General features: G+C 41.8%; 1 protein-coding gene across 3 annotated transcripts in view; it reads left to right on the forward strand.

Annotated features, from left to right (window-relative positions):
* Nucleotides 1–11089, forward strand: part of PREB (prolactin regulatory element binding) — a 97500-nt gene that overhangs the window by 32319 nt on the left and 54092 nt on the right. Inside the window, exon 9 of one of the 3 annotated variants that reach the window (XM_085854536.1) lies at nucleotides 4124–8344. The exons of 1 other annotated variant lie outside the window; for it this stretch is intronic. In XM_085854536.1, the coding sequence (XP_085710662.1) occupies nucleotides 4124–4209 (86 nt within the window). In that variant the 3' untranslated portion in view covers nucleotides 4210–8344. One more of the 3 variants, XM_085854537.1, reaches the window with a different exon arrangement.

Below are 11089 nucleotides of genomic sequence, written 5' to 3' on the forward strand. Positions count from 1 at the left end.
ATTTTCTTTCCTCTGCATTAGGAGAATGAACATAGCTTCATTGGGCAGTGTATATTAGACCGCTGCCATGATCGTATTGACAAAACATGCATTACCTCATTTTAGTTGTATTCAAAATGTACCTTTGTTTCCTCAAAACTGTATCTTCATTTAATGGTAGAAGATGCGTTGTTCAGTCTTAATATTTACATCAGAGACCTATAAACAATCTGAGGTATGTGTAGCGAACAAAGATGGCGGTGATTTCTGGACAGCTTGAGGGAAAGGAGCGGGAAGGCATGGGCGGCACTTATGACCCACCCACAGGCACAAACTCTGCTTTATATATTTGACTAAGTTAGGAGCACATTAGCCAGTACTACCTTATTGTAAGTATCCTTTTCCCCATCCTAAGTTTATGTGAGGTATCAACAGGTGACGACGAAGTGTGGACTTGTGTCACGAGGTGACCACATCAAAAAATAAATAAAATTCAGTGTAAGTTTTGTGGAGTAGCTGCAACATCTCACTCGCTTGCAGACACATATATATATATATATATATATATATATATATATATATATATATATATATATATATATATATATATATATATATATATATATATATATATATATATATATATATATATATATATATATATATATATATATATATATATATATATACACGATACAATGCAGGACTTGACATCAGACAACCACTGTTGCTGAGGTTGGGGGAAACAACGTAAATTCCTGGGTGACTCACTCTTTACGACCTCACTTTTCCTCCTTACCGGAAAATTTGCTCATTGTGGATGCCACCAATGGGATTTTTCTGTGCTCTCTTATTTTTTAATTCTGAGCGTGAAAGGAAACAGCACATACCATTTTTCAAGTTTTTGGTAGGACCCTGCCAGAATCGGCATCGAACCACCGACATCCCAGACTGGGAATAGACGCTTGAGTCATTACGCCAATGAGTCACTTGACATGTCTTGTGGTCTTATGACAAGGCAGGCAAGATATAATTGAGCCTGCTGAGTTTTTATTGACGCTCCGATCGCGATGTGATAATTCAGCTGAGACTGGCTTGCTTTAAAGAAGCCAAGTCCAAATCCACAATGTTGTTGTGGATCTCCCCAACCTCCATTGATTGTTTGTCATTAGCTCACTTGGAACATAGTTCTGGGGACCTTATGGGATGGTGTTTTGTCTGTCCATCCACAAACATTTGCAACTTCTTTTCTGAAACTACACACACAATTTTGATGAAACTTAATGACAACCTTCCACCCCCATGATGTACCAAAGTTTGTTCAAGCTATTTAAAAAATTGAGGTCTAAGGGCATTTCTTGGAGGTGGGGTGGGTTGTCCACCAAAAATGCCTACCAGTGGTTCATTGGTTTTTCTTATCCAGGTGAGTGCCCAGGGGTATTGCCCATATTTTTATTTTATTTTATTTTATTTAGAATCGCGCTGCAAATACAGAGATCCAGTCAGGGCCAAAGCGTTGCAGCTGTCCGATACTGTCGGAGGAATTTAGAGATGTCCGTTGTATTTTCCACTGTTAATCGGAAGACGAAAAATTCAGTTCCAAATCTGAAGCAAAAACATTTGTTTTGAGTTGAAAATCCTCATGATGATTGTAGCCCTTGTAAGTGTCATGGGAAGTGAAACTGTCTCGATGCCAATTCCGATGTGAAGTTGTGGTGTTTGCAAATATTAGTTAACTCTGCCACCAAAGGTATATGGAAGTTGTTTACCCCCCTCTGTCTATATTTGTCTGTGAACAGGACGTCTCAAAAAGTTGTGGAGGGATTTGAATGAAGTTGGGTGTGCGATGAGGATGAAATGATTAGATTTTGGTGAAGATCTGGAGACGGGATTTTTTTTTCGTGATTCTTTACCATTTAGAGATGAGGACAAAAATGATTAAATATAGTGTCGTGTCCCTGGCGGTTAACACTGACCTGGATGGATAGCGGAACAGTTTTCGCTCTGAGGCGAACAGCCGAGATCCTTGGAGATGCTGGCGTATGCAGGACAGGAGTGGGCGAAGGCACACACCAGACACGTTCAGAATGTGAGTACAAGGGTTTAGTCTCGAACCCACAATTAATAGACAAACACAAGGAAGTTTAATAAAAATAAATCAACAGGTGATAATGAAAATAAATTAAAAAGTGAAGTAAAACTAAATCCTAATTTGAGACGTGTCTACGCACTACAGTCACAAAAACCGACAAAGGGAAAGGTAAAGATAAACGAAAATCCCCTTTTTATGCTGGCACTCAGCTTTGTATTCAGAGATGACCTTTTAGGAGCCTCAGTCGTCGAGCCTCGAAGGCAATGCGTGGGAAGCACACTAGATGGCCCGAGGAAGCTCTCCCTGGCCATGTACGTGAAACTATTTGTGCGGGCGGTCCTTCACGCCAACAGCCCACCAGCCATCGTTGAAGTTTCTTCTCACGATCAAAATTGCAAACACCACTCCTTTCTCTCAGCACCCAGCCTACTCACAGCAAAAGGCATTGCCTTTCTCTTCAATTCTCCAACAAGTCATCCTGGCGAGTTCGACCCTGAGACGTGCTCCTCTTCTTCTCTTCCTCTCCTCCCAAAGCGCACAAACTTCACGACCCAGCCGAACAGTCAATGGCTAGCGTCTTGCTCCAGCACATGAGAAAATTCACACAGCACGAATGAGAATCGCGCAGCTTTCTACACCGTGCCAACGAGAGCAAGTGAGAGCCTTTGTGTTCCGACCGCCATCTCCTCTCTGTCCTATCCTCTTGACGTTGCACAGCCCAATCCCCAGCCTCGGGGGCATGGCCTGCCGGTTTCCGTTCCTGGGGTGTGGGGTTAGCCTGCCGATTGTGTTCGGACTTCGTCAGCAGCCAGGTCAGCTGCTGCTGTTGTAAGAACGTTCCTTTTATAGCCAGCCTTGTAAATGCAAAAAACGTAGGAAAAGGTCACAGGGAAATCACATACTGGAAGAAACTAGCCTAAAACCCTACCTAGTTAACACAGCACCACCACCCCCTTCCCTACATGTGTGGTGACGTGTAACGATCTTAAGCTCACAGTTTTCTCTGCTTGATTTACATTGAGATGTCTCCTACCCGTCCACAGACCATGCTATACCATACAATCCTATCTTCACTCTGAAATTCCTCCATCTACCCCACAAACATAACAAGAGCATGATATTTCAAAAACTTAAGGACGAGTTATGACAACTGGGTGGATGAGTTGGTTCAGTGATGAGAACAAGCCAATTAGATTTTGGTTCAGATCTGGATTATAGATCCAGCCTATTGATGGGATACAAAACATAAACTGTTCAGCCTGTCAGAGGTATGTGCTCTACCGAGTGCCATTCTAGCTCACTGTGATATTCGTAAGTTGTTGTAAATCTTGCAGGAGGGTAGGTAGGTCTGCTGCTGATGCTGCCTTCAGCCATATCCACAACTGTCATGATTAAATGGTGGTGGTTATTGCCAAATGATACTTTTATTATTGTTAATATTATTTGTATTAATTAATATATTTTTGTTATTCCTTTTGTAATTAGAATGTCATGCTGTGGAAGGACCGATTTAAGCTGCTCAACACACACCTTAACATGGGGATTCTTCCAGATTCTTTGTAATGAATTGGTCTAATCAACTCGGGAAATCCTAATCATTTCAGTGTATCACATTCCACATCAGAGCTCCAATACAACTCCACAAACATGCCCCTCTCTCTCACTCACAACTCATCCATTTATGTTTGAGTTTATGTAAGCAATCAAAGTGCTGCTGAGCCTGCAAGGTTGAAGTACTTGTGTTAAGATGCTCCAGATAACCATCCTCGTCGTCTTCATGTGGTTATTCTGCCTTGGCTGCAATTGATACATTCTTGTGAACGGTAGAGTTTTTAGTGTGATTGTTTTTGAACTGAATATCGTTCATTTTGATGTGACTAACGTTTTATTTGTTGTTCTCTTCCACCCTTCACCTTGCTCCCCACACCCGATATCCTCCTCCCAAATCCCATTCTCTTCTTATTCCTAATTCCCTCTCATCTTTATACTCCCTGCTTTGTCCACTCTTCTTGCATCTCTGCTATCCCCAACATTTACCATGCTGATTCTCAGCCCTCATGCCCATATGGTTGGTTCTGCTCTGTTGTGCTCTCTGCTTCCTTGGAGTTGCGTTTGGGATGAAAGGACTTCTTCCCTGATTTTTATTTATTTTATTTTGTGACCGTTTACTCACTCGGTGTGACTTTTTGTGGCCTTGGAGGAGAGCTGTGATGCTCATGTTGCAGGTGGAGAACATTTATTTGCATTTGGTTAATTTGTACTCCAAATACTAAGTGTAAAAATATATTTGAAAGTGAATGAATTAACCGCTGCTTTGCAGAATGGCTTCCTTGATATCATTTATAATGTCATTTGTTCCATCACGGCTGTGAGATAATCGTTTGCATCTCCATTTGATGCGTTCTTTGGAACTTGCTCGTTACCAAGCTGTAATACTATTGTTGTGTCACATTCGGGGAGGGTGGGGGTGGCATTGTCCTCCCTTTCTTCAGTGTAAGCAGTGGTCGGACCATCTACATATTATATATGCAAAGTAGTGCAATTCTGACACGTGCTCGTCCTTCCCATATTTACCATACATGCTCTTTCATTTACCTTCACTTTGTTTTCCTCCATCCTCAACTTTCTGAACTCTTTATCTCTCTCCTCTTATTTTTATCCCCATGCTTTTTGGGGGGAAAAAAATGGAGGAATATTGTATTTGGCTCCTGTCTGTCCGTCCATCACGCCATCTCCTCAAACAATCCATCCATTGGGCCCACACTGTACAGAGCGTCAATGCTGCCGAATCGGTCTCCTGGGCTATTGGGTGCAATCCTCGATGGGTCGCCATTCCAATGCAGGATACTGGAATTGCTCAATTATCGCAGCAAGCTGGTACTCATTTTGCTGATCTCGGGAGGATGACAGGCTGAGTCGACCCCACCTGGTATTAATTCAATGGCCGAGCAGAATTTGAACTCAGGATGCTTGGATCCCAAGCCCACCACCCAAACCATTAAGCCAACACCAGGCATATCTCTTCAAACGGTTGGACAGAAATTTACCAAATTTGGCAGTTATGATCACCACATGGCAAGAAGGTGCGAGGGCAGTCATTTTTGTACCCGTCGCCCCCTGCCCCCCACCCTGCATGGAAATTGTTGTTTGATTCAGGCTTTTGTTTCATCTGTTACAAATATTGTAATTACATTTAGTTGCTTTCCTGACTATTCAATGCATGTCTCATTCCTTTGAATGGTTTGTTTGTGGCGTCACTGACTTGTTCAAAGATTTTGGTCGATTGTACAACTGTTCACATTGCATGTGGACATTTTAGGTAATGGGGGGGGGGGTAATTTCTCACTATTAAATAAATGTTCTTGTGGATTTCATATTAAAAAAAAAAAATCCACAGTTTTCTGAATCGGAATGAGCTCACATTGTGAACACGTTGCTCCCTGTGTTGTTTTAATACCTTGTTACATGATGTAATGTTTCTTTAATCTCACGATTGAGATCAGGTACGTGTATCAATGCACACTTTGTACAACACCCCTGGTGTCCATTTGTGAGCTCCTTATATCTTCCTTCCCTCTGTTTTCCATTCTTCATTACAATATGTCATGAATTTTTTTTTTTCATTGCCTTCAGATTGTTTTTTTTTTTGTGATTTTTGTTTTGTATTTTTGTTTTGTGATAGCCTGGTGTTGGTGTAGTGGTTAGGGTAGCAGATTGGGATCCAAAAGGTCTTGAGTTCAAGCCCCGTTGGCTGCTTGAATTAATACACACCAGGAGGTTGACTCAGCCTGTCATCCTTCCGAGGTGGGCGAAGTGAGTACCAGTGTACTGGGCCTGGTATATGCCATGGTTGGAATAGGTGTACCATATCCCTGTGTCGTAAGAGGCGACCAGGGTTGCGTCAGGAAGGGCATCCGGCATAAAAACCAAGTCAAATCGCTATCCGGATCATACGGATGATCCGCTGTGGCGACCCCTAACGGGAACAGCCGAAAGAAGAAGAAGTTGTTTTTTTGTGAAGAGTTCTATATCAATAATTATTTTAAAATAAACCTTGTTTCCCCCCCCCTCGATCCTTTTGGGATCATTTTGTTCCATGGAAGCAGAGTATTGGCTTTCCAGTTAAGGTGGCTGGCTTAAGATCTTCGGTAACCATTAAATAACACCAGGTGGGTTGATTCTGCTCGTCATCCTCAGGTCGGAAAATTGAGTACCAGTTTACTGGTAATGGACACTGCATTAGCTGCACAGCCTCGCTTCCAGAAAATGATGCAACTAGCAACCACAGGCTCGATATAAAACATTTCGTTCCATATATAACAAGAAGTTCGAATTGCGAACATAACCCGTGGGAGTTCATTCGTACATCTCTCAGGTGAGTGATAGCATGGACGACAGATAGTTTTGAAATTTCGTAAGATTTTCATCACATCAGAAAAAGAAACCAGAACATCTCAAAAGAGTGAGGCTCTCTCTATCGAGTGCAGCCTGTGGCTGCTGGTTGCATCATTGGTTGGGACGTGGCTATGCCGCTGATGCAGTGTCCCCCTTACCAGTGCACTGGTACTCATTTTGCCGACTGACCAATGGGGCTTGAACTCAGGACCCAAGGATCCCAAGCCGCCACCCGAACTACTAAGCCAACACCAGGCTTTTACGAGTGAGGCTAGTTTCTTATCATCATTTGCAACTTAATTTTGCATTGGGCATCGCCCAGCGCATTTATTTTTATTTTAAATAATTTCACGAAAAATGGCCAAAAGGACAGGAATCTCACTTTGGGCTCAGTTAATGCCTGGGGAATGGTCTCTGGAATATACCTGTCAAGTTTGGTTCGGTTCCGTTCACTAATAACTGAGAAATAATGTTAAGAAAATGGGCCGTTCCTTGGCTCAAAGCGCCGCAATCACACTTTGTGCTCAGTTAATGCCTGCGCATATGTCTAGTATATGCCTGTCAACTTTCATCGAATTCTGTTCACGAATAATGGAGAAATAGACGTTCAAATGAACTGTACACAAGAAAAGAGAACGCAAATGGCACTTAGACCCACGTGGGGTGGAAGACCCCACAGGGTAATGATGGAATTTTAAAAAACAAATTCCCCCCCCCCCCAACTTGGGTGCACCACATAGATTCGATGCTCCTCTAAACTCTTCCCCTCTCTTCTCACTCATCTTTGTCCCTTTTCCTTTCAATTTTTTTTCTCATTAAACTGCTCCCTTCGGGTGCTCATCCCAATCCTCCCCTCCCCCCCCCCAGTCACGATTTAATAATACGAAAGTGTGTTTTAGTGTATTTGTCTGTCTCCCTCCATGAGGATGATTTGAGTTAGGGTTTAAGGGCCAATCTTTTAACACGACTGTTCACTTCACGGTCTATTTTTGAGGATAACAAAACTTGAAAAACATTTGCCATCAAAAGAATCTCTTCTGTTGGAATTGTAGATGGTTATATGCAAGCAGAGCCTCAAGGGCTGTTTACAGAAGTGTTTTTTAAAAAAAAAAATAAGTAAGATTGGGCATACTGAGATGAAATTGACTGCATGTGATTTAAAACGTGTTCATTTACATACGTAAGATGTCCAATAAATAAAAAAGATATGAGCACACCTGACACTCGGCTGAGCCTTCAGACGTTGGAATGCCCACACGGCCGTGCCGTCAAAATGAAACGTTCCAGAAGATAAAGAATAAAAGGATCACATTTGTTCATGTAGTGTTTTAAAACAACGCTTGCTACCAAACGTATCTTCAGAAAGTTTAATAAGATACTCCAACCTCTCATTTTTGCGAGGCTTTTATTTTAGTACGTATAATATCATATATCGATAGCCTCTTGTGTAGTTCTGCCTTTTTCCCATTTAAAGTATTTGTTATTGCAAATGCTGGCCAAAAACCTTTGACTTGATCTTTTGTAAGTGCTTTTAACCCCGTTAGAAATGTTTTGTTTGTTTCAATATCCCCAATTGCAGAAAAGTATAAATCCCATGTGTTGCCCAGGCAGTATTCCAGGCTGCAGCTCTCCCACTTCATGGGTGGGGGGAGAGGGGTCTGGGATACCCTCCTTTGCAGACCCCCAGACCAAATGCTCATATGGCAGCTGCTGAAACTTGATCCTACTCCACTTCCAAGCGCCTTGTATTTCTGCACCAACTTAGCTTTTCATGTTTACAGGATGTTGTTTTCACCCTCCAACCGCGCTTACTGGTAATGGGCACTGCATCGTTATATTTCATGTTCTATGGGTTGCTATTAAAAAAATGGCCTTTTATGACTCGGAGTAAACCTCAAACCTTACTCCAGTTCTTGTTTTGCTTGCATTGGGTATATGAAAGTAAAATGTGAGACCCTCAACTATGTATATACAGTATTGTAATTATCACCCATTGTTTCATGGAGGGAATACAGAGAGAGAGATTCCTAACTCCGAGGATTTGGCCCACTGCGCAGCCGGGGGAACCTTCATGGCGATTCCGCTGGTTAATTATTTTCGTTACGCTTTCTGCACATTCCTTAATCTTTTCTTCACTCAATATAATTTTCGAACAGTAGAAAAAGTTAAGTTTAATGCTTTGGCAATTTCACATTCTTTTGTAAATATGGATGACAGCTGTCTCATACACTTTGTAAATAAATCTGTGAGGTTGGAGCAAAGGCAGGTCCCTCATCCTACCCTTTACCCTCCCTCAATATGTGCATTTGGGAGGGTTACCTCCACTTTTGGTTGATATTTACCTCATGGATTTTAATGTACCATACTTGCCTGGATTTAAATCTCTGCCCAGCTATAAACTGTCATCCCAGTGTTTCTCAAAGCAGGATGATTCATCAATATGTGTGCTGTCCTTCCAGGGTTTTTCCTGGGTTTTAAAATGACTTGGGTAAAACTGCCAACATGTATAATTTTGCGGGCTGCGAAGTGGCCACGACCAGTGGTAGCGGGGGGGGGGAGAGGGGAGCTTCCCCCTTTCGCTGTCGGGGAGGGGGAGGGTCTGGGGATTCTCCCCCAGGAAATTTAGCAATTTTAGATGCTCGTACGTGCATTCTGGGGCATTCTGAGCATGTAAGTAGAGACAAATTAGTATCTTAGCATCATCAATTTTGTAAAAAAAATTCTCACTTACAACATATCTTGTATTTAGCATGTATGTATCTTCACCATAAATATTTTAAATCTTTTTTTAAAATCTTTTTTTAATTCATATTTTTTAAAATTTAAAAGCAGTTGGGCGGCCAGGAATTGACTTAGGCGGCCGCTCAAGTGAGCCCTATGGATGAAAAACACTGTCCTTCAGATGGACGCTAAATTGGCATCCTATCTGCCGGCATTAGTTGGACATCAAATATCCCATGGTGTCCTTCACAAAGAGGAGGTAAGCGATAACCGGCAACATGGTCAAATTCCCCATGCTGCTTCGTGAAAAATGCTGGATAGTTCAATGTCAGGCCTGGCCAGCTGGTGAGTGAAAGACTTGGGCCAAGCATCCCCTGGCCAACTTCACAAGAATGTGGGAATAATTGTGGCCAATAAAAAAGGTACTCTTTACAGATCATTGGTGTTTCTGAAGCAGCTTCGTGGCAAGGGTTATACTAGGTGGGTAGTTATTTCCTTCACAGCATTGTTTTTTCGTTCTTGATCCTTTTAAATGCTGAGAATTAAATTACTGGCAAACTTGCCTCATCCACTTTGTAAATAAATCTGTGAGGTTGGAGCAAAGGCAGGTCCCTCATCCTCCCCTTGCCACGAATATATATATACACACGACCCGTGAACCTGTTGTGACAGTGGTTGGTGGAAAAAAAAAAAAAAAAAAAAAAAAAAAGATAGCTCCAGCGAACTATACCGCTGAGGTTGTTTGCATTGATCAAATTCTCCCGAAGAATACTTGACTGAATCGGGAATTGATTTTTTTTTTTTAATAATTTTTTTCATTGCCTGATTTGAATGACACTTGACACTGCATACTGCAGGCAAATGGTGAGTAATGTGGCCCTAAAATTTTTGTGCTATCGTGTATAGTTTTGGCTGTATTTCAGGAACATACATGCATACAAGTTTTAGTAATATTTAAATTTCTATAATCACATGCACACTCTCACTGTCGGACCCTGCAATTCATTGTGGATATGCTCCCAGAAAATGCTGTGAGTAGTGAGGCATTGTTTCAACGTAAAAAGGGATAGGTTACTGGCGGTTAGTGATTCATGAGGGGAAAACGGCGAATACGCGAAGCGCAGTGCCGCAAATGTCGAAGCAGGTCATATTTTATAAACTGCAAACGAATAGCGGAGTCCAACAGTAAACACACACTGCACAGGTAACCCGTTCTGTGTAAGAGCAACTGATTGTCACGAAGTGGTTCCCAAAGGATGATTCGTGAACACTATCCTTTTGCTCACCTTGACAACTGTACCTTTCAAGGTAACCTGAGGGTTCAGTGGTGTTGCATGAAAGGTTTTCATTTTTGAGGCTGCTAATCAAAAGTACGATATTATTCATTCGGCTCATTTTCTAGATCGTGACCCTGAATCCTCAAACAGAGGTTGCATTTGAACCTTTTTCTTTTTGAGATACGAGTTAAGTGCTTTACGAAGAAAGATCTAAACCTTGGGCCTCAGCACGGATTAGAAGGTTTCATCAAGAATATAGATCCCTTTGAAGAAATCCAATCTGCTGGTAAACAAGAAAAGCTGGAATCTGGACACCGACAAGTGATCGATTTGTAGATGTTTTCATTTCACAAAGAGATCATGTAACAGAGTAAAGGAGTGCCTGGAGTATTAAAATCTTTACCGGGTATTTTAAAGCAACCAACTTATAATAAATGCAACCGAACTACTCCTGCAAGGTGCCTGGTGACTCCATTAAACCACCCTGTGATTATGGAATACCTGGAATGTCCCTTTTGTACAACTCGAAATGTTACAAACTCAATACTCAAATGGTACAAATACGAGGTGATGATGGAAACTGCAGGGCTCTAAGAACGGCCTTATTTTATCTGAGACCCACTAG

This window comes from Eptatretus burgeri, chromosome 14, assembly GCF_056783735.1.
Source record: "Eptatretus burgeri isolate ZD-2024b chromosome 14, Ebu_testis_v1, whole genome shotgun sequence".
In the NCBI taxonomy this organism is placed as follows: Eukaryota; Metazoa; Chordata; class Myxini; order Myxiniformes; family Myxinidae; genus Eptatretus; species Eptatretus burgeri.